This window comes from Eschrichtius robustus, chromosome 20, assembly GCF_028021215.1.
Source record: "Eschrichtius robustus isolate mEscRob2 chromosome 20, mEscRob2.pri, whole genome shotgun sequence".
In the NCBI taxonomy this organism is placed as follows: Eukaryota; Metazoa; Chordata; class Mammalia; order Artiodactyla; family Eschrichtiidae; genus Eschrichtius; species Eschrichtius robustus.
In genome coordinates, this window is record NC_090843.1 from 37,967,307 (window position 1) to 37,991,772 (window position 24,466).

Here is a 24,466-nt window from a genome sequence, read left to right on the forward strand (position 1 = left end):
TTTAACTTTAAAAAATTTCATTCCTAGAAATTTCAGATACATATTTACCTGGTTTTCCTCCCATCTCTGTTTTTGTTTAGCCCACCTAAGAAATTACTCTGTTTGGTATGTGGTATGAGATGAGGGTCTACACTTTACACTTTTTTTCCAAATAGTTTGTTGTCACAACCACTCATTGTTATGTGGTATCTCCATTACCATAAACTAAATTCTCATATAATCTAGGGGTCTGTTTGGGGCTGTCTAATCTTTCCAGTTGCTTTGTCAATAAATATTGGGTGAATGAATGTTTTATCTAACTCTTCTTTGGCTAGCACCAACTTTTGTAGTTTATATATGCCTTAAATTCCTGGGCCATGTCTCACATTATTTGTTTTCTTTCTTTCTTTTTTTCCTTCTTATTGTTGTTGTCTTTCAGAATTTGCTTACCAGTTCTCACTGATTTTTTTTCTTCCAAATCAATTTAAGAATCTTATTTATTATTTAGATCTTATTATATCTAGATTCAAATTTGGAACTCTTGGTCAAGTTCCATCAAAACGAACAAAATTTGATAAAATTTTGATTCTAACAGAATTCTCTAAAAGTTAATTTGGAAGGACTAAATTTCTGTTTTTAAACTCCAAACTTCAGATGAATTCTAAATATTTGATAGCTAAAAAAGTAGCCTTTGAGTGGTACTAGGTTTCAATGAACAGGATATAAATTCTGATTATGAAAGGAATTTCTAATACTGTAAATGTTCTCTTTTGGTACATTTGTAACCAGAACTGGAGAAGCAGGAAAATAGTTTTTTCTTTTACGTCAGCCTTCACTAAACCGGAAAATATGTGTTCAGGGTTAAATGTATTGTCAAAACAGAGTTTTAACTAATTTATATTTTGAATAAAGTTCACATGGTAAAATTTATTAGATAGATGTACTTGTGTGTCTGTCTTTGATTAGGGATTTCTGTTTATAAACAGAGATTGAACATTGTTTCTTTGATTTCCTTTGATGTTCAGAGGCAGAATTCAATTTTGCACCTTTTGGAGGATGAGGCAGCTGCAGGTAAAGAAGTTGACAGCTCTTGGGAGGGTTAATTAGAGCTAATTATAATTTGATTGACCTGCTTTTCCTCCAGAAAGCTTAACCAAGTCTTCCTTTGCAAAGTTAGGATTTTGCTTTTTCATACAAAGTAAAGAAAATCTTTGTTTCTTGGATTGACAAATATCTATCATTTTTACTTTACAAAGGAGTGTCACCACACAAATCACAGAATCAGGGATATGGGTGGGATTGGAAGGACTTTCAAGATTATGTAGTCCTTGGGAGCATGTATTTATTATATTAACTTATGGTGGAAAATTGTAAATTTTAGAGAAATATAAACTAGCATGCATAATTTTTAAATCTTTAAATTTTTAAATCTATTTAACGAAAAAGCAAGAAATAAAATTGTCAAACACAAATAAAGGTAGCTATCTGTCCTTTTTCGACCTTGGTAGTCTTCATTCCACATGGTTTAGATGTAATCTCATTTACTTGATAAATACTCTAAAAGGATTTTGTTTATATATAAAGAGAGTGTAATGAAATGATTTGCTTTTCATTACGTGGTATTTTTCATAGCATGGCTTATGGTTTTTACTGTAATTATTTAAATGAAATATAGTTCTCAAATATTCCCATAAAATTGAAACCTTCCTGTGAAAACTTCTTACCTAATAAAGTTCTCTAAGGCAATTATTATATATGAAAAACAAAATAGTCATTTTCACTGTTTGTCCACTCAGTTATATCTCATATTTCTGTTGAATGGAGCACCTGTTAATATCAGATAGGGTTTTACTCTCAGACAGCTTGTGTTCTAATTTGGGCAGCCAAGACCTTTTGACATTAGAAAGTTTGGGAGTAAAATACCATTTTAATGACAGTTCAACATAGCCATAGGAGATATTAAGTAGTATGTGATTAATTAAAGACAACAGATATTATTAAGAATAAAAGGAGGGGAAATCATTGTAAGCTTAAGTGATTTGGAAAGATTAGAGGAGGTAAAATCTGAAGTAGATTTTGAAGGATAGATGAGAACTGGATGAAGAAAAAAGAGGAAAAGTGCATTCACCTAGTGGAAGGAATAATGTGCTCAAAAGCATCTTGGAGGTGGGAGAGTTTAGTCTGGGAAATTTGGTAAGTGAATGTACTTGGATATGGTAATCCTGTAAGAGAGTCAAATGTGCCAAAACTGGAAAGGTTGATTTGGAACAAATAGTGGAGAACCTTGAAGTATGGAGGTTGAGGATATATTTATCATGTACCCTGTACTTACCTAAGCAACATTTTATCTAGTTACCTTAGGTTTGTTACCTAAGCAATATTTCAGGAAAATTGACCTTCAGAAGTATGCAGAATACATTATAGTGAAGAACACAGTAGGCAGAGTGATTACTTACGTGATTTTCATAGTACTTAAGTTTGAGGTGTTAAAGACATGAACAATAGCATGATGGTAAGAATGGATATTAAGGAATGGTACAAATACATCATCAATGAAGACTTCACAGGTGCATAATAACTGGTTAGGTATGGAGGTGGAGTAGTGGGATGGATGTATGCACGGAGAAAGCATAAAGAAAGGGAAAGGAGAGAGCACATATCAGAGACAATATATAAAGTTCTGTGAATTCATTTTCTCCCCCAAGTGCATCGTGGTTAAGGGATGAGTTGTAGGTTCATTTTGTGAACATCTAGCAAATTACTTTGTGATCATCCATTGAGAGGAATATTAAACATATTTTAATAAATTTGACACATAAGTTAAGGAAACTAGATATAATTTGCTTTTAAACGCTTTCCTTCAGCAGCCCTCTTCCTGCAGTAACCCTTAATCTTTTTCACAAGCTGTAATGGGACCAAGACCAAGAAGGGTTTTCCAATGAGTGGATGTAGGAAGCTGATAAGAGAAGTATTCTTTTGGGCTTGGTAGTGTAAGTTACATTACACTAAAACATATATCTCTTTGCAGTCTCCTTTTTCTCCTGTCAACCATTGACATTTTGAAAGATTTACTGATTAGCTTAAAAATTACAGAACTTCTAAGTTTAGTGATGTGGATGTGCTACCTAATTACAAATGAGCAACTGCAGTTAGTGCTTTTTCCTTCTACTTTAGGGAGCCGTTAAAAACTCACAACTAGAGAAGGAAAGGCTTTACATAATTGTTGCTAACATTAAAAAAGACATGTACACGTTATATTTCCGAACAACTATTTCAGTGCCTCAAGAAAGCCTTCAATCATTTGATGTGGTCTAGCCCTTTAATCACATTGGTGATTATGAATATATTTCAAAAGCAGTAAAGATGAACAGGAAAAAAAACTGTACCAAGAACTGTAGTGGTTTCTTTAACCCTATTGTGAGTGTTGTTTTGATCTTATAAAGTAGATGCTGTTATTTACCATTGTACAAATGAACAGAGTCTTGGAGAATTACAGAGCCAGAAAATGAAAAAAATCACATATCTAAGATTCTGAGGTATATCTCATCAAACGCCCATATTTTTTATCCAATATCATGTTAGTGCCTTAAGGGGGAAGAAGTGCTATATGTGGAAAAACAGATAATATATTGTCTTTTGTCTGAGCTTATGCTCCCCTTTGAGTTTATACTGCCCTTTGTTTCAACACAATCACATAGCTAACTTCAAAGTACTTGTAGCCTACAAAAAGATTTTCATTTGTTTGAACTATATTTTCAAAGAAGAATGTGGTCTGATCTTCCCTGAAGTTTCATTGTGAAATTGTGAGGTGGAAAATCCTGATTTTACAATAAGACAGTGTGAGTTGAAGGCATTTCCTCAGTGTCACTGAAAGAAAGTTAAGTCAGAGATTTGCCTTCATAATTCAGAATTCCCTTCTAGTGCATTTGTTTGTACTGCTTAGTATTAAAAAGCATAATGCTTATGTTGACTTTTCTACTTACTATTACATCTTAGTTTCTCTTATTTTCTAACTTTCTAAAATGAATTAATCTGTACCTAATACAAAGTAAATCAGTGAACTGGCTGCCGCATTTACCCTGATGGGATTTCAGGCTCATGGTAAGGTACTGGGAAAATTCTGGCTCAATTGTTACTGACATAGGAGGCTTTACAGTTATTAGAAGACAGCCCAGGAGGAAAAGAAAAAATGGATTTATGTGATCCTGTATTGCTAAATACGGCACACTGCTGCTATCTTCTCTTTACTGCTTCCTCTAAGAGTCATCATTTCAATGCACTAATCTTTTAAACAGCCGTTCGGTGGGAATTGGGCTAGAACTTTGCTAAGGGGTCACATTTACCAACCTGACAGTTATACATTTACAAAAGAAATAACATGAATTTATTCAGCATCAAAACCTCTGCATCTTTTACCACCCAACTGCCTTTCACACCGTATTGCCATCAGTGCACTATAATGGCTGTATAAATTCCATCCAGATTCTTCTTTTAATTAACTAGTATTCTTTGAACAAAAATAAAAGTGCTGTTTTTATAGAGGAATAAAAACTGCATGAAGCGAGTGTGAAGGAGACAAATCACCAAATTAGTTATTCTTTATTGCAGCTATGGAGAATTCTCTGTCCCTCGCTTTCTCTTCAGTAGCAATATTTTTTTTCCTAGCCTGAGTGAATGGAAAATGGAAAACAGTGTAGCAGCCGCGAATGTGTTTGAGTTTATTGTAATGGCCACATCCTAAAAGCTCATGCAGGGCTGGGCACTGATGATATTGTCATCTACAAGTGATTTCGTTTTTTAACATTTTCTGTAGTTGGTAGCCAAGAGCACAAACTTTGTAACTATACTGCCTGGGTTCAAATCCCAGCTCAGCCACTTACTAAGTTTGCGATTCTGAGCAAGTTCCTTAACGTTTCAGTTTCCTATCTATTAAATGAGGATAATAATAGACATACCTCTCACAGCATTAGGTGGATTATCTGAGTTGATCCATGTAAAACATCTAGAGCTCTGTCAACACATACTACGTTACCTCCTGTATGCACAGTCTAATGTGAAGTTGATCCTGCTCTGACACTGGTGACCCTTGATCACCTGGGCTGAACTGACTGATGTGGTAGTTAGGTAAATGTCCTTTTATTTCCTTAGATATTTCTTTCTAAAAGTACCTTTTATTACAAGACAATTACTTTTAAAAATAAGGAAGCAAAGTTATTTGAGTCAACGGTACAATAGGCAGTTGGCTGGCCATGTCTCCATCCTGCAGCTGCTGCCAGATCTAGCTTTCTAAACCACTGTGTTCTCATATCAATTTCTGCTCAGAAGGTTTCAAGCCTTCCCCAGATCCAAGCACCTTTGCCTATCACGCCATTTCTACCAGAGCCCAGCCCTTTCCCTCCCTCTCCCCAATCTTTTTTATCCATTGTGCCCCTAGAGGAAGCATCTACTCCAGTCAAAGTTGATCTATTTCAAAGTTAGTCATTTCTCAAATGCACTGCATTCAGATTCCTTCTTGTCCCTCTTCCATGGTTCACACTGTTCATGTGTCTAACATGTCCTACTCTCTTCCTCCACTTATCTAAGTCATACCTTCTGTTCTAAGCTGAGCCAAAAAAGGGAAAGTGTCTTTTACCCCCTTTGTATTTTTTATCACATAACATGATTGTCTCGATGCAGTAAGTGCTAAGTAAAAGTTGTTAATGATGAAGAACTCTCCTGTTAGCTCTATTTTCAAGCTACATTTATTTATTTTATTTTTATAAATTTATTTATTTATTTATGTGGTTTTGGCTGCATTGGGTCTTCCTTGCTGCGTGCGGGTTTTCTTTAGTTGAGGTGAGCGGGGGCTACTCTTCGTTGTGGTGCGTGGGCTTCTCATTGCGGTGGATTCTCTTGTTGCAGAGCACGGGCTCTAGGCACGCAGGCTTCAGTAGTTGTGGCACGTGGGCTCAGTAGTTGTGGCTTGCGGGCTCTAGTGCGCAGGCTTGTAGTTGTGGCGCATGGGCTTAGCTACTCCGCGGCATGTGGGATCTTCCCGGACCAGGGCTCGAACCCATGTCCCCTGCATTGGCAGGAGGATTCTTAACCACTGTGCCACCAGGGAAGCCCTCCGACTGCATTTAGAATCTCACCACTTCACACCATCTCCACCACTGTCACCCTGTCCAAGCTAAAGTAACTGTAGCTTGCCTATCCCATTCCTCTTCTCCCTATTCCACCCTTGCCTACTCCTGTGAAGAGCTGTCTGCTCTCAACACAGCAGTGAAAGTAACCCACATAAAATTTAAGTCAAATCATACCACTTCTCTGCTCAGAACTCTCCAGTCACTTCCCCTCTCACCCTGAGTAAAACTAAAGTCCTCTCAGTGGCCTCCAAAGCCTCTTGAGATCTGCAACTCCATGCCAACACCATCCCTGCCCAAACTCCTGTGACCACTTTGCCCTCATATTCCCTTCTTCCTGTCCCCTACTACTGTCTGCTTCTGCCACACTGGCTTCCTTGCTGTTCTCTGAAGATGCAAGGCACAATCCTGTCTCAGGACCTTTGCACAAATTGTTCTCTCTGCCCTGAAAGTTCCTCCTTGGGAAACTTTCATGGCTCCGTCCTTCCTGCCGTTCTCTAATTAAATGTCTTCTCAATGAGATCTTCATTGATTATCCCTAATTTGCTGTCTATCTTCCCAAACTTTCAATAGATTGTAAATTCTGGGGGACAAAAGGAGGACTTTTTGTCTATTTTGTTAGGTGCTCTGTCCTCAGTACCTGAAACAGAAACTGACACATAATAAATACTTAATAGTTATATAATGTATGAATGAAAAATTGACCCTTAAAAATATGTCCTATAATAAAAATACTTCTAACCCTCTCTTAGGCTCAAACAAAAGCAAGTGTCCTATAATAGCTCCCAGAAAATTAAAATAGCCACAGTTGAATATTAGCCATGGCAATTGTAGCAGAAAGTTCCATTGCAGAGAAAAGAGATTTCTGCATCAAGTAAAGAAAAAGAAGCGGTTTACATTATAACAAGTGCCATATTAAATTATATTGGTGTCCTGGGGGACTGTTATTGACCCAGCACCACACATTTTTGAGAGAGCAAGTGGTTCTGCCCACACCGTCCTCTTCCTAAGGTAGAGAATGTAGCTATTATATAGTTTTGTTTTGTTTTTGTTTTTGTTTGTCATCTAGCGGTGGAATAAAATGGTGAAAAGAACATTAATGTTGGAGTCAGGTAAACCTGGGTTTAAATTCTGGCACTAGTATGTGTCCTTGGATAGGATATGTAACCTCTCTGAGCCTCTGTTTGATTATGTATAAAATGGTTTTTAATATTGCCTTTCCCTCAGTGTTGTTCTAAATGTTAAATGGGAGAAGACGCATGAATTACCTGAGACGTAACATGTGGTTAATAAATGTATCGTGAACATTGCATCCCATAGAAATAGCTGTATATTTTGCTACTGAATTCTACCTTTTGGCTTAAATCAAAATGGAGAAGTAGCAGTTAGACTGATGTCTAGGAATAAGCTTTGGCTCCTGGGGCTTGGACCACGGAGAAGCCCTCAACACTATAAATCTCTCAGCAGTATCTGATGAAGCTGCAAGAGCCTTCCTAGACCATGAGCCTACCACCTGCTTGACTTTTGTAGAAGCCTACTCTTTTTATCTTTTGAGCTAATTCTTAGTCTTCTATTTTCCACTTTCAATTCTCTTTTGCTTCTCTTATTTTCAAAATTCTATGCTAGATATGTGAAGTTGGAGATTCCATACTGAAAGTTTTCTAAGAAATCAAGAAAGGAAAAATAAGGTCAGGCAGCTACTCTGTATAATAAAATAATGTGAATATTAATTTTCAAATTGAGATGTGAGAAACATGTGTATTGATTCACTTTTAGAATTAGAACTTCCAGAAGGAGGAAAATATTTTGTTTAAACCACTGAATTGTTTTTACATGTTTTTTTTTTTTTTTCAATGACATTATTTTTTGAAATCTTTAGGAAGCCAAAGCTGTGGTCGAAGAAACAAGAGCCCTGCGAAGTCGGCTTCATCTTGCCGAAGCTGCACAGAGACAGGCACACGGAATGGAAATGGATTATGAAGAAGTGATCCGTCTGTTAGAGGCCGAGATTACAGAGCTGAAGGCTCAGCTTGCTGATTATTCTGACCAAAATAAAGTAAGCAAAACAGTTCTCTCTTCTAGTTACCATGGTTTCCTTGCCGTTGTCATGTATCCTGTTTTCATTTTCTTTTCATCTGCACTTCTAAACTAGGTCAGTGTTTGTCTTCTATAATTCAGTGATAGGATGATGTGTTATGATGGGGGTAATGTGAAGGTTATGAGCCTCCGTTTATCCAGATAGTTTTGGGATGGAAAAGTATGTGCCCAAATTTATTCGGGTCATTGGTCAACATTGTACAGCTCAGGCACTAAGTCCTGGAACTATTTAACATTTAATTGATTACATTGGTTTCCTCCTTTTTCCTAAACTTGCTAATTTGTCCTGTGGGGATGGGAGGAGGAGAGTCTAGGGATGGGGTTTGCTCTTTGATTAGAGCACTCAAGGAAGTGTGAAAGTTAAAGAATTTTTTGCCCAAGGCCCAAGATAATTAATAGAAAGAAACTTGAGTTTGAATTTAGCAGACTCCTATTTCAATAGCGAAATACTGAATGCTTTTCAGAAGGCAATGGGAACTTTTTTTAATGTGAATTTTTTCATTATGTGATTTTTTTAAACATACTGTATTCATTGAATGGTCTTCAAAAACTGTAACAGACATTTTTATTTCACTGAAGTAAGGTAGAAAATTAAATAAATTGAAATAGATATTTTATAACTTCATAGAGTTCATTTATAACCATAGTGTTTATATCTCTCTAATACAGTCATCTTTCAAGAGAACATGAAACAAATTTGAAAAATTTATGTGTATTTATTTAAACATAAAAGAGTTAAATACTTTAAATATACCAAGTAGAAATGAAACCAGTTTTAGAAAAGCAAAATACAGAAGAAAATCTGAAATTTTCTTTGGTTAGCTCTTAAGAATCACTAATATATTTCTCACATCTGTCCATTTAAACCAATTCCAAAAGAAGGTTGACATTCCTGTCACCCTTTGATAATACCACAAGGCCAAGGGGAAAACATTACTTGAGACAGCAGAAATACTTAGGAATATTACATGTATTTATTATTCTTGACCCAGTGTTTACATTCTGAAATCAGAGATATGTGCTTATTTCATGTGAGTAACTTTAACATGATTCTGAAAGTATTTTGGGAATTTTCAAAATACTAAAAGTACTTTTTTTTAATAATAACTTGATTTACTTTTGGAGGGATAATCAAGTCTTTAAAAGTACTTTCTTTTTAAATAATATAACATTCAAGGAGTTCACATGAATTTATTCTTTCTTTTTAAAGCATAAGTTATTTGCTATTCTTTCTTCCAGCTCCTAGCTGAGAAACATTTTTGTCCTAAGTCGTGTAGTAATATAATTAATTCAGTTCTTCTCTTTTTTAGCATAACGGTGCCTCATGCCATTCCTCTTAACAAAATCCTAAACTAAACCATTAACCTGTCTCTGAAAATAATCTTCTTTTTTTCCAAAGAGGAGATGTTATACATGAGCATCTTAACATTTTCCAAACCCAATACCAGTGGAGAAATAGAAGGAAATTTTTTTTTAATTGTTTGAGATTGCTTGAAGAGACACTGACCAAGATATGACAGGATTCAGATTCAAATATTCATTTTTAAGGCAGATTATTTTTGTAACAATATTATTTTTCTTACAAGTTTTCCCTTATATTATCTCTATATTTACTTATTTCCCTTTTTTTTTCACCTTCAGCTTAAGAAATAAAACTTTACCAGTACCTTCGAAGACCCACAATATCCCTTTCCAATTGCATCCCCCTCCCTTGCCCTCATAGGTAAACAAACCACTTTCCTGGATTTAGTGTCAAACATTTTCTAGATAATTTTACTACCTATGTATATATCCCTTAACAATATGTTGTTTAATTTTGCCTGTTTGTCAACTTTATGTAAATAGAAATATACTACTTTTATTGTTCCAACTTGGTTTTTCACTCAAAATTTTGTTTTTGTGATTCATCTATTTGAAGTTTATAGCTAGTTCATGTCTTTTCATTGCTTTTTTGTACTCCATTGAGTGGATATACTACAATATATTTGTCCATTCTGTATTTGATGGACAGTCCAATTGTTTCAGTTTTCTTCTATTATGAACGATGTTGCTGAAAACAGTTTTGTACATATATCCTGCTCCACATGTGTAACAGTTCTCTTGGGTTCATATCTTGGAGTGGAATTGCTAGGTTGAATGATGATTGTATGATCAACTTTACTAATTACAATTAGGCAATGCCTAATTGTGTTTGAAAGTGTTTGAACCAATTTTACTCCCAACAGTAATGAATGAGAATTACCGTTTACCCCAAATCCTTGCTGATGCTTGCTTTCTTTTACTTTTAATTTTTATCAAACTGTTAGGTGTGATAAGTATATCTCATTGTGGTTTAGTTTGAATTTCTCTAATGATTTTGAGCTACTGATATGCTGGGACCAGCTGGTACTGGTTTATGAGAGCTGACTGTGTACATTTCTTCTTAACTGCATGTTCAAGGACATCAGGTTGTTAGCTTGAAATCAGCCATGGTGGGGTTATTTACACCCCCAAATGCAATAAACCAGGGCTTTGCCCCTTGTCCCAGATAGTCAGTTGAGCTACTATTTATGCATTTATTAGGGATTTGTGTTTCTATGTGAAATGCTTCTTCATATCTTTTAACCATTTTTCCATTGGGTTATTTGTCTTTTTTATATTCATATGTAGTGATTGTTTGTATGTTCTGGTTACTAACCTATCTTATATTTTATGTTGTAAAAATCCTCTCTGGAATTTATAGCTTACCTTTTCAGCCTCTGGTGAAATGAACAGGTGTTATTTTCAAGTAATCAAACTTTTCAGTCTTTTCTCTCATGTGTCTTTCCAGAAGTCCTTCCATTCCCAAAGATATTTTTATATTTGTCTCTAAAAGTTTTAAAACTTTGATCCTTCTGTCATGGTTTTATGTCATTGTATAAGGTGGGGATTCATTTCATTCTTTTTTATTCTAAGTGAATGACCAACTATCCCAGCACTGCTCATTCAAAAGTCTCTTTTACTCTAAATCTTGATCCGATCAACCTGTCTAGTTCTTTTTCTTTAAAAGTGTGTTGGCTACATAACCCTTTGATCTTTTATATGTATTTTAGACTCAGATTATAAATTCCATCAAAAGAAATTAATACGATTGCCATTTTTACTGAAAATGCATTAAATATATAATTTGGGGAAAATTTACATATTTATGATTGCATCTTGGTTCATAAACATCACTGAGGAACAGAAAGGTTAATTGCATGTGGCCAGAGAATCTAGTCTATAGATAACTCCAAAATTCATTGATGGTTTCTTCATGGCTTACTGTATGACCAATATATACAAATATTCAAAAAGAGCTTGAAAAGAATTCTGCAATCATTTGATGTGTTGTTTTATATAGTCCACCAGATCAGGATCATTAATTGTGGGGTTCAGTTCTTCTCTAGTCATATTAATTTCTTTGTTAGGGAGTAGGTTAAAATTTCCCTTGTGATTACTTTTTAAAATTTTCTGTATATATTTGAAGTAATGTTTTTAATTGCATACAAGCTTAGAATTATGTTATCATCCTTTTACGAAAATGTTGTGACTCTTCAATCTTCTTTCCCCCTTAATGCTTATTTTTGATTGATATTAAAATAGTTATACCAACTTTCTTTTGGTATTTACCTATGTATTTTTTCCATCCTTCTACTTTCAACTTTTCAGTGTCCTTATATTTTAATTGTGTCTATGATAAACAACTGGTAGTTGGATTTTTTTCCCCATTTTACTGATTTTTGACCTTTAATTGGAAAGGTCTTTCCATTTACATTCTTATTCGCAAATGCACTTGGCTTCATTTCTACCCTTTTATTTTGTGCATTTTATTTGTCCCATGTTTTCTAGTTGTTTGTTATTTCTTGCCTCCCTTTTTTTTTTTCTTTTTTGGATTGGGTCAGACTTCTCCTGTGTTCCCCTACTCCCATTTCATTTATTTTACTCTGCTAGTTTAGAAGTTAGACACTCGGTTGCTAATTTTTAAAGATTATATTAGAAATGTTAACATTCTATTTTAACTTAAATTATAAAACTAATCACTGGCTTTCCACTTCTTCTAAATATTGTAAGGACTTTAAAACATAAATCCAATCATCCGTTTCTGCTTAATTTCTATTAACTAAGTATTTTAGTTCTTTCTTGACTTTTAACATCATAAATTAGATACTATTACGGTTTATTTTGTGCAGTCAACCTTCATTTAGATAGACCTCCATGTTTATCATTTTCTTTGTTCAACATTCTTCCTTGCATTTCAGACATCCTTGCTAGAATTACTTTCTTTTTTCCTGAAGTACATCTTTTAGAAATAGTGAGGATCTATTGGTAATAAACTCTATTTTTGTTTGTCTGGAAACATCATTTTTGACTCTTGTTCTTGAAATATATTTTTGCTACATTTAGATTAGATTTAGATTGTTAAATTGGCACTGAATTTCTTTCAGTGTTTTTATTCCATGGTTGTGATATCAGATGTCAGTCTGTCATTTGTTTGCTATCTGTTTTTTCTTTATAGATGATTTTCTCTTTATCTTTAGTGTTCAGCAGTTTGACTATGATCAGTCATGTGTTCACTTATTTTTATTTATATTGCTTGAAATTCATGGAATGAGGTTCCTGATCTGAGGAACAGTGTCTCTCACCATTTCTGAAAAACCCTAAGCTTTTATCCTGACCTATTCCTCTTTCATTATTTCTAGTCTGTCTTATGTAATTCAGATTGGATGTATGCTAGATCTTCTTCTGGTTATTTTGTCTCTTTTCATATTTTCCATTTTTATTTTTATGCTCTATTATGACAAGTTTCTTTACCTCTGTCTTCCAGTTCACCCATTCTCTTTTCATCTGTATCTAATTGGATAGTAAATGCATAAATTGAGTTTCTAATTATTACTGCATTTTTATTTTTTATTTTTATTTTTTAAACATCTTTATTGGAGTATAATTGCTTTACATTGTTGTGTTAGTTGCTGCTGTATAACAAAGTGAATCAGCTATACATATACGTATATCCCCATATCCCCTCCCTCCTGCGTCTCCCTCCCACCCTCCCTGTATTTTTACTTTTCATATCGATTTTTTTGTGTCATCTGGATCTATTTTGATAGTTTCTTGTTTCTTTATTATGCTTTAAATTCTTAATTTTTAAAACATATTAAACATAACTTTATATTCTGTATCTGATCACTTCAGTAGCTGCTATCTCTATAGGTTTGATCCTATAATTTGTTTCCTTCAGCTGACTTTTCATCCATAGTAGCTTATTTGCTGAGATCATGTTCTTTTGATACATTAAATGTAGGCATTCTTTGATGTCTGAGTTTATCAAATAACCCACTAGAGAAATTTTTTGTTTGCTTTTACCAGCCAGGGACCAATTTAAACTAAGTTTTCAGCCTATGAATGTACAGGCCACACAGGTGGTATAAATTCTGACCTGGAACCTGCATGAGTTGGGGGACTGTGGTTGGCAATTATTCAGGGGACACTTTTTTAACCATTCACCAGAGGCAAGATCAAAAGGTTTGTTTCTCCCTAATTCACCCATTAAAGTTCTCCTGTTTGCCATTTGTGCCTGATGAAACCCCAAACTATAGGCCTCCAAGGATCAGCAAATACCCTGAGATCAAATTGTGCTACAGTGTACTCTAACTTCAGTGGGTTCACTCAGCATTGCTATTGCTTATCTTCATGAAATTCCTTCACTTTTCCCGGAATTATTTTACTTCCCCATCAGCTCAGCTTTACATTGGGTCATATTATATTAAATATGTATATAGATCTTCAGCATGTTGGATTGTGCCACACTAATAGGGGTTTCCGTCAGCATCTGGTAACCATGTTGTCAAGAAACACCATAAACTAATTAAAATGTATTTTAATATAAGAATGTAATATAAACTAATTAAATTGTATTTTATATTTTAATATAAAGTTATTTGTAGCTTATCTTAAAAAGTTTGCAGCATTCCGTGCAGTTTAACTTTTAAAAATATGCAATTAGTTAAGTACCCCCCAAAACCAGAAGATATGTACAATAAGAGAGAAAATAAATGATATAGTAATGTTGGATATTAGTTAATAAAAAATGAAAATAACAGCCACTAGTATAAAATTGAAGAAATGTATAATATGTTCCTTTTGCTATCTCTGTCCAGGAAAGTGTTCAGGAGTTAAGAAAGCGAATCACAGTACTTGACTGCCAATTGCGAAAATCAGAAATGGCTCGAAAAACTTTTGAGGCATCCACTGAAAAGCTTCTTCATTTTGTAGAGGTAAATTTTCCTGTTACATCACTTTATGTCCATTTTTAAGAAATGTATAGACAACTGACATACAGGTAAATGTCATGGTGTTTGATGGCTAGTGAAACATTCTCTGGCCTCAAAACAGCAATGGTGACTTACAGTCAGATTTTAAATTGCTTAGATAATGAAAAGACCAGCTAACATTACAGATTAAGAGAAATAATTGAGACAGGGTAATATGATCCCAAATATATACTATGTTTTAATGAACACTTTCTTAACTTTTGATACTATGTAAACATTAGTTGATAACTACCCTATAAAGAAATGTTTCTCTGTGTATTATAATTCTGAGTAGAATTGTATGTTAATGTAATTGATTTTTTTCCCTATATAAAAGAAATACCTTTTTAATCGTATGGGTGGAGGGGGTTATAAATATTATTTAAGCAAGAAAAAACATTTTAAAAAGCTATCAAAGTTACATTATCACCTTCACTCTCTTGTTTGTCTCTAGGCTATTCAAGAAGTGTTTTGTGATAATTCTCTTCCTTTGTCAAATTTAAGGTAAGAAAATTTAAGTGCTTTCTGCAGAGTATGTCCACTGATTACATTCTTCATCTGGTACTTGTGCTAAACTACTAAAATCTCTTAAAGTCTTAAGATAGTCAAAGCAATTCTTTCCTTTTATAAAGACTGCCACTAGCAATGTAGTTCTACTTCTAGCAACGTATGCTTGCAGAAACATAGGAAAACTCCACCCTTTTCTGTGAAAACAGCAGTTCAATAAATGAAGGTGATTCATTATATTTTAAGTTTCCACATAGCATTTTTGAATTTAGAAAAATATGGTAGTACATGGTAGTACATATGGTAGTACACCTTTAAACTCATTTTAATGTAATACTTTATTTCTTCAGGTGAAATCTGATGTTTTTATTGTTATCTATGCTACTTATGATGTAAAATAATTATGTGAATACCATGATGGTTATTTTCAGTACGATGTTAAAATACTCAGCAGTCAGATTCCGCTTGTATGGGTTAGACATGTCCCAAACTCCCACCACCCAAGGTTTCATTGTGACCTTGAATAATAATTCAAAAGCTTTGGTATTAAAAATGACTGTTTAAAAGCCAGAGCCTGCCCTTGCAGGTTCACAGGACAAAGGTAACTTTAAAAAGCAACATTAATATATGTAACTGAATCACTTTGCTGAACACCTGAAAGTAACACAACATTGTAAATCAACTATACATCAATTTTTTTTAAGAAAAAGCAACATTAAGCAACTTTTTCCTACATCTTGGAAAGTTAAACACTAGTAAAATTCGGCTCAGTCTTTTTAATACACTATACCATCTGTAGTGGATATTGGCCTTGGTATTCTACACGGAATAAAGGCTCTGTATTTGAATTTGAGAATTGACGCCTTAGTTTCTCCTTGTGAATTAATACTATCATGCTTAGGAAGATGGATTATAAGTAATGATGGCTTTGTCATCAGTTTAAAATTGTCTCTTTTCAAGTAAAAGTTTCAGCATAATGGTAAAAGTAAAACCTTGCATTTTAATTGTATCAGAATGCATTCATTTCAGGTGACATTTGCATTTTTTAGAAGTGGTATAAATGCTCTAGGCTTTTTTAGATTTAGGGATAGCAAATGGAAGAGTTTAAGAGAGAATTTCAGGAGCAAATATACATATTGAATTTATATTTAATATTACTAGAAGTAGTAGTAAATGTCTCTTTAACAAATTTATGTTTAAGTGCTTAATTTAAGTGTTTACAAAACTAAATAAAAGGCCACATCATGTTAGCATAACACAAGCACTCACAAAATAAGCCAAACAAATGATTTAGGAGGGAGCTATCCTTCTATCCCTTCCTCCTTATGTATAAGGTAAACCTAATTTTTTAAATATGCCTATTTATTATATAATAAAGAATTGAAAACAGAAATATTATTTTGTGGGAATTATTTCGATTATGGCTATAAGAATATAATGTTCCCAGAAATCAAAAATTTTTGTACAATTTCATAACTAATAAGAAGAATTCAGATTTAGCAAAGATAGATATTATTCATTGTGTAATAAGTTTAGCTTTATTTTATTGCCCCCATAGTGAAAGAAGAGCTATGTTAGCTTCCCAGACATCCCTCACACCACTGGGAAGGAGTGGACGTAACATCCCAGCAACGCTGGCACTTGAATCTAAGGAACTTGTTAAATCTGTCCGTGCCATACTTGATATGGATTGTAAGTTTTCTGCATTTTTTTCACGCTTTTAAAAATAACTTATTTAGCAAAACAAAAGAAGAAAATTTCAAGTTTGATAGTTTAACCTTGTTAAATGCATTGGTTTGCCTACAGTAAAATTGATAGCTTATCGATAAAAATCTTAATGCAACCAATTGTAGGGGGAGAATACTTGCTTTATTTAAAGTGCTCAAAATGGCTTCCAACAGAAGGTAGCTGATTAAGACTTTTTTTTTTAACCTCTACTTCCATCTAAAGTCTCTTTGAAATGGAAGAATAAATATAAAAATAAATCCACAACAGCACTGGAAACCTAGAAGGTTGGAATCAACATTGAGGAAATTTTCAATAATATACAACAGATGGAATAAGATTGAAGATACAGCCCAGCTGTGCAAAAGACCCCAGAACACAATAAAGGTGAAAGACAGTGAGTTAAGTAGAACCATGAAAAACCCTCAAGATCACAAGCAGGGAAAACTAGGAGCAAACCCTGGGGCAGTCAGCAGGGTAACTAATTAAAGGGCTGTAGAACAGCTGAACCAGTTCCCTACTCTTCAGAGCTGAGAGAATACCTCTCTCAAGGGACTGCATGATCTGTCACTGGACACCCCCAGAGTCAGCGGTGCTCTCAGTAACCTCCAACATCCCAACTGACAGGGAGATCCTTGGGGAAAGCTTAAATGATTAGATATTTCCATCCTTCCCTCTTCCTATCTCCAGGTACTTTTTTCCCAACATGTATTTGGACTTCCTTTTTGTTTGTGTTCTGTCTCTTCCCTTGGAGTCAGTGTGTCTGCTGGTTGTCTTTGTGCTAGCATCTAATGGTCTATTATTCCTCTAATCTGCACTCTTAATCTCCATGCTGGGGACCAGATTTTATATGTATATATATATATATATATAGAGAGAGAGAGAGAGAGAGAGAGACAGAGAGAGAGAGAAAAGTCTGTGTTAATATACTAAAAAAAATCACAAAAAATTTATAAAAGAAAAAAAAAATCTATGTTAATCAAGTATCAAACTAGTACATTTTGAGTAAAGTCCTGGGTAGTAGATGACCTGACTAGGTAATAGGGGCAATGTTCAAGACCCTTCCTTCAAGGTAACCTTTGATTTTAAAACAATGCTATAGAGGATTGGAATCCATGCCTCTAATAGTATCTGCTCAATTTCTGCAATGAGTATTTTTTTGTAATTTTGTATGACCTATTACATTTTTTAAAATCAAATTATATTTTAGAAACCCTATAAAAACTCTTTTTATAAAGAAATTCTGTATTTTTTAGGAGGGATGAAAATAGCCACTACTAATGTATTATGTGTAAGATCAGAATTTTATATATCAGACATTTTTAAGCTAGGGTGGGTACAGTGGAGGGAAACACCTGCACAGACATAGCCCAGTGGACATTGTAATCATTAATTTTAATTACCTTGCTAGCATTAACCTTTATATTTGTCAAACATGATTATTCAAAGAAAATTTTTGAACTTCAGCAGAACTTCTTTGGAAGAAAAGTGGAAAATTACATCTTCACTCTTTATCTGTTATAAGATTATACCCACTCCACTGCTTAAAACTAGCAAATTGTTTCTATGTTGTCTTCCTATTTAGAAATACAATTGCTAATGTTTGCATATTTCCCAGCACTTTTGTAATTATATGTGACATATCTTTTTCAGTGTGATAATTCAGATAAACTCAGCTCATTTTTCTTTCTCTTTAAGCAGTAGCTTTTTCTGTCTGTAATGAAAAGGAGAAAATTGCTATCGTGTGGTAGATAATTCAGCCACAGCCTCCACCTCATTTCCTTTGCCATGGCTCTCTGATTATTTCAAGTTTCAATTTGAAATTTTCATTTGGGTAATTGCCTCCACTTTCTTGTTAATTTAAGTATACTCCAGGATGTTATACTATGGAATTTCCTCAGAAATGAAATTAAGATTTCTTAGGTCTTATAGATTAAAACCAGTCACTAAGGAATATCTAGAGGACAATTCCGAACCATTTTTGGATCATGGACTCCATTGAAATCTGGTGAAAGTCCTCTTCCCAGAAATATGCAATTAAGCACATTTTTTTCATGCATTTTCAGAGTGTTTATGAACCCCAACTTAAGAACCCCTGATGTAAAATTACAGGGGATACGAATGCTTTCTACAGCATTGCAAACATGGCCATCCATCTCTCACAAGAATACCTATAGCAGTGGAGAAGTATATGAATCACATAGGCAGCCAAGAGTCAAGCAGCACTTTGAATGCACGTAAACAATGTGCCTCAGAATCTCTGATGTTCCCTAGAGGTACCCCAGGGAGCACCTCAATTGGTCATCCAACTTCATTAGGCAAATTACTTAACCTCTGGGCCTGTTTCCTCATATAAAAGGTAGAGATTATAATATCTGAAGTGGCAGGATTGGAGGATTAAATGAGATACATGTAAAGTACCTGAAAGTATAAGATGTTCTATAAATGGCTGTTACTGCTGCTGGTACCACATTACTATTTATAGTAATTAATTTAAAGAATACTTTTTCTCTATGGTAAGTATTATATAATTATTTTCTGAAGTTTGTTTAACTTCGATACATTTGAAAATGTCATAGCTGAGAGCTTTTCTTAATATATAATATTTAATGCTATTATTGATTTTGAGTTAGAACGTAATCATCACAGGAAACTGCAGTTAAATGTATGAATCAGCCGCTTATCTTTCAGTTGTTTATTGCTAACTGTAAGGAAATTTAGATCTGCTCTGTTACATTACCTTCAGTGAAACAGTATGTAGACATAATAGGCATTTTCAATCAGTACTGGGACCCCTGGAGGCCCTTATATTGATCTCCATCAATATTTACATGGTCAGTATTGTAGTGCTTTAGTGTCATCTTTATTTGAAATAAGTACATGTTTTAAAGTGTAATCTTCATTTGATTGACATCTAGATTAACAAAATTCTGTAATGAAAGCAGGAAGAGGCAGTTCTATTTTTAAAAAATGCATATTAAGACAATATCTGAAAAAAAAATAAATAAACAATATCTGGCTGGATATCCAATAGGAGGTTTTTTATAAAAAGAGAACTTATTGACTCCCTGGTAAATCAGCAGAGTAAACACAGGCTTCTACCTTCCTTCCCATGGAAATGATCAATGGAATATAAAAATAGGGGGGAAGTCTTCAAAAGCACTAGCAGTTACAGGCAAATCCCCAAAACTTTTCTACATAGGGCAGGTAGGACCACATAGAAGAGAAGCATGAAGGTCCTCTGCTAAACAACAATAGCAATTATGGGAATAACTGGAGGGAACCCCGGCAGGAGGGAACCCCTTCCTGCATTCTAATTTGAAGGGGTAATGAATAAAGTCAAAGACTGGCTAGGAGGTAGATGGACTCTTTTTACTCTATTATTTTGGAGAGTCAATGTCATTTGTTGAAATCCTCAGGGTCCACGCAGTTTCTGTGTCAAGCAGAAGGCCACCTGGGGCTTGGTCCTTTAGGCAGCCTAGACACACTTTAGACCTGACACACACTGGGGCATACAAGAAGTGTATGTAAAGAAATAAATGTAAAGGGAACCTGGCACAGCAGCTTCTGCACCACAGGCCACACTGCTCTGCACAGCCGCCTCTGGTCCTGGCTCATGACTCACTCCCCTCAGACTGCTGCACTGTCCTTATACTTGCAATGCAAGTGCACATGGGCCAGCCTCCAGCCTGAGCTTTAGAGCATACCTTCAACAACAACTTGGTTGAGTGTCAGGGCAGCCAGGGATCCACATATTCTTGCAAAGGTCAAAAACCAATTCTGAGTAGAGAGCTCTCTACATTCAAGGCTTGTATAAAGAGAAACATACAACACACACACACAGTTCATTCAAGCTCTTATAAACAAATATATATATATATGTATACATAGAAATATATGATTATGAAAAAGTCCACTTTCAAGAAAATAGGAGGTAGCTGTCAAGATTCAGAATAGACTTCAGGATCAAGATGGTAGGGTGATCTCATGCCATTCTGTTCCTACACTTAGAAATGACGTTTAAAGTCGTGTGTGTGTTCAAAAGATAAAAACCGAGAAAGGAACGCCTCCCTGCACCAAAAACAGAGGGTAAAACTATAATAATAACTGGGGTCTTCAGCTTCTGAGATACACAGGATTGACATGAGCAGCTGGAGCAAATGTTCAAACACCCATGAGGGCCCAAATGATGCCAGAGCAAAGGACGCAAGGAGCAGGAACCTTCCAGCATAAAATACACTTTCTTTTCTCAACTTACATATAAGGCATTAAAAAAAAGAAAAATCCCTTCAGTTTAGGAGCCATCTGGGCCTGCCACCAATTAAATTTGAAAGTAAGTATTCTCATCCGCTACAGGTGGGAATATAACTTGACACAACATTCTTGGGAATCAGTTTTGCAGTATATATCAAGAGCTTTTAAAAAGTCTATTTGAAAAGGTTTTTTGAAAGTTAGAAGAAAATTTTAATGGTCATATGTTTTAACCTGATAATCCCACCTGTTAGTATTTTTGCAAAGAGAATAATCAGTGATGTGCTTAAAAATGTATATACAAGTATTTTCATTGTGGCATTTCTTTTTTTTTTTTTTTTTTTTAATGTTTTTAATTTATCTATTTATGGCTGTGTTGGGTCTTTCGTTTCTGTGCGAGGGCTTTCTCTAGTTGTGGCAAGCGGGGGCCACTCCTCATCGCGGTGCGCGGTCCTTTCACTGTCGCAGCCTCTCTTGTTGCGGAGCACAGGCTCCAGACGCGCAGGCTCAGTAATTGTGGCTCACGGGCCCAGTTGCCCCGCGGCATGTGGGATCTTCCCAGACCAGGGCTCGAACCCGTGTCCCCTAGCATTGGCAGGCAGATTCTCAACCACTGCGCCACCAGGGAAGCCCCATGTGGCGTTTCTTATAAAAGCAGAAGTATGGATGTTCAACTGTTACATATTGGTTGAATAATTATATAGCTTTTACTCAACCCATTGAAAATAAGGATGAACCTTTCCCCTACCAAGCAACAACCATCCGATTACACATATTTGTCTATGTAAGACTCCTGTCTCAATTTAGATATTCCTGTCTGAAATTAGCAATATTTTAACTTTTAAAATTAGAATGTCAGTAATAGCTGCTTTTTGTCTTTACATTCTGATGGTAATTAGAAGTTATTTAGGCAGATGGGAAAAGGCTCTTTGAGAAAAAGGGGAAATGCAGTACTGCAATATTTAAAGGCCTTCACAATTTTTCTTTTGGATCCAAAGCTCACACTTGATATAGCATCTTCTCATTGTACTTATTCGAGGTCTCAGACTCTCATCTTTGCTTTCCTTATTTCCTTCAAAGCATATTTTTATTAACCAACATGAATTTATCAAAGGAAAAGCCTTGTATATATATATATACCATGTGTATACGTGTGTATAGCCATGTGTGTATATATATATATATATCTTTGAAAGTCAGCTATACTATTTAGAATGGGCATTATTGTATTTACTTCCCATAAAGTGATCATATTATTTATATATCTTTCTTCTCCTAGAATTGGGGAAAATGTTTCACGCATAGGGAGTAGGTTATGTGATCTGATGCCATTTGAGAGACAGTTTCACCTGTTTTTTAAGACAGACCTATTCTCTAGCGACTTGGTTATTCAGAGCCAGATAATAACCACTGTAAATATTTCTGGTGTCTTACCATTCAAGGAAAATGGCAAACTCACATATTCTCTTATATTGTTGCAAATTGAAAGTAGGTTACTGCTATAATGTTCCATTTAGAAAATATATCAAATTTAATCGTGGGTGGTTTCTGGAAAATAAACTATACTTGAGTTATTCAATTTTGTTTTAAGTGGGCAAATTATTATTAGCCTCAAGCAAAATAAGTAATTTCTTTCCTGGTACAATTTTATTTCCAAAAACAAAAGTGAGGGAAAAATATATCACTTAAGAAAAGGCAATCATTTAGATTCACTTAGATTCACTACTTCGTTCTTTCATGAATTATTTATTGAGTATCTACAACGCGCCAGACCCTGACATAGACCCTTTGATAACAGCATAAACAAAATCCTTGCTATCAAGCTGCTTAAGTAAATTGTAAGGGCAGAGATGGACAAACAAGTTAGCAAATAAGTACATGACAATTCCAGACAGTGATGACTGTTAGGCATATAATAAGCCAGATGATGTGTAAGGGAATGTGAGTCAGTGGGGATGTTACTCCTCCTTTTTTGAAGAGGTGTCATTTGAACCAAGATCCAGCCAGGAGGAAACCTATATGGAAAGAGTATTTTAGGCCAACTATAAAAGCCTTGAGATAGGGGCAATCTTGACATATTTGAGGGACAGAAAAAAAGCCTGGGTATCTGATACATATGAGCAAGCAGGAGAGTAGCAGGAGGTAAGGGTGGAGATTTAGAAAGGAGCCAGGTCATATAGGGCTTTGAACACCATAGGAAGGAGTTTGGATTGTATTTTGAGTATTATAGAAGCTGTTAATGGTTTTAAGCAGAAGGAATAACATGATCGATCTGGTCTACATTTTAAAAGATCATTCAGGCAGTTTTTTGAAACTGGACTGTAAGAGTAGCCAAGAGTGAAGAAAGCAGGAAGACTAGTTGGCTATTACATGATTTACATAGGAGATGGTAGTAGCATGGGCTAGGTTTGGAGTAACAAGGAACAAATGTTCATTTTTAAAAAGAGAAGTTGGTCATCATGTATAATTTTTTGGAACACTTGAAATTCAGTATTAATGTTTAAATTTGATAATCATTGCATATCGGGTCAATGAGTAACCAAAAGTCCACAGCACAAAGCAATTGCCTGTCATCATCTTGGATCTTAGACTACCTCATGTTTCCCTACTGCTCCTTCTGCACATTAATTAAGTGTTGGGTATTTGCCTTTTTCATTAAACAAGTTACTGAGAATTGAAGTGTTGAAATGATTTAATAATACCAAATCTGTAGTAACCATCTGCTATTCTCTATTGGTACATAGGAAGCAAACATAATACAGTTTGTCAGTCATTAAAATCAGGAAGCCACCATGTTTCCAGTATTTAGTATACACAAACAGATATCCAGGGTGAGTCAATCCCAGAGCTACCACATCGTATGCGTTTTCATAGAAGATCATTTACAGGACAGTATTTCAGATATATGCTTTAATCACATATACTACCAGCAGCCGTAAGGTATGAAGGCATGGCTAGACAAGCAAGACCTAATTTCTCACACAAAGCAGGAATATAGTTGTCAAGGGGATTGCAGAATGCACAATATCTAGGATTTAATTAAGTAAAAGGCTGTATACCTTAGTACTAACATGGTGAACAGACTATAACATAAAATGATTTCCAACACAAAAGCAGAAAAAATACAAGGAATGCTTCAGAAATTACAGAAGGCATAGATGGTAAAGTGTAGTGAATTAGCTCTGTTCCAAAAAATGAAACTAATTCCTTGTACAGTTAGAAACCACTATAATAATAGGATGTCTAAAGTATAGTTCATGTTTCTATCCTATAACTGGACAAGCAAAATGTAAATGGTGGCAGAAAGAAATATTTTCCCTCAAGGCCTGAAAATGTCCTCATTCAAACTGAATGCATTCTTTTAGGTTAATGGAATAGGTGTTCTCCAGAGTTCATATGAGGACAAAGTATTAACTCATCTCAGGAAAGACAGCAGCAGTAGCAGTTGTGTACAGCTACAGCTTTAATGATTAT

At 34.9% G+C, this 24,466-nt stretch overlaps 1 protein-coding gene across 5 annotated transcripts in view; it reads left to right on the forward strand.

Moving 5' to 3' along the window:
* The window catches only part of STXBP4 (syntaxin binding protein 4), a 187,096-nt gene that overhangs the window by 103,589 nt on the left and 59,041 nt on the right, over positions 1-24,466 (forward strand). For 4 of the 5 annotated variants that reach the window (XM_068531867.1, XM_068531864.1, XM_068531865.1 and 1 more), the window contains 4 exons: positions 7,981-8,157; positions 14,357-14,473; positions 14,964-15,013; positions 16,575-16,708. In XM_068531867.1, the coding sequence (XP_068387968.1) occupies positions 7,981-8,157; positions 14,357-14,473; positions 14,964-15,013; positions 16,575-16,708 (478 nt within the window). The remainder of the gene's footprint in view (positions 1-7,980; positions 8,158-14,356; positions 14,474-14,963; positions 15,014-16,574; positions 16,709-24,466) is intronic. The other variant, XM_068531869.1, reaches the window with a different exon arrangement.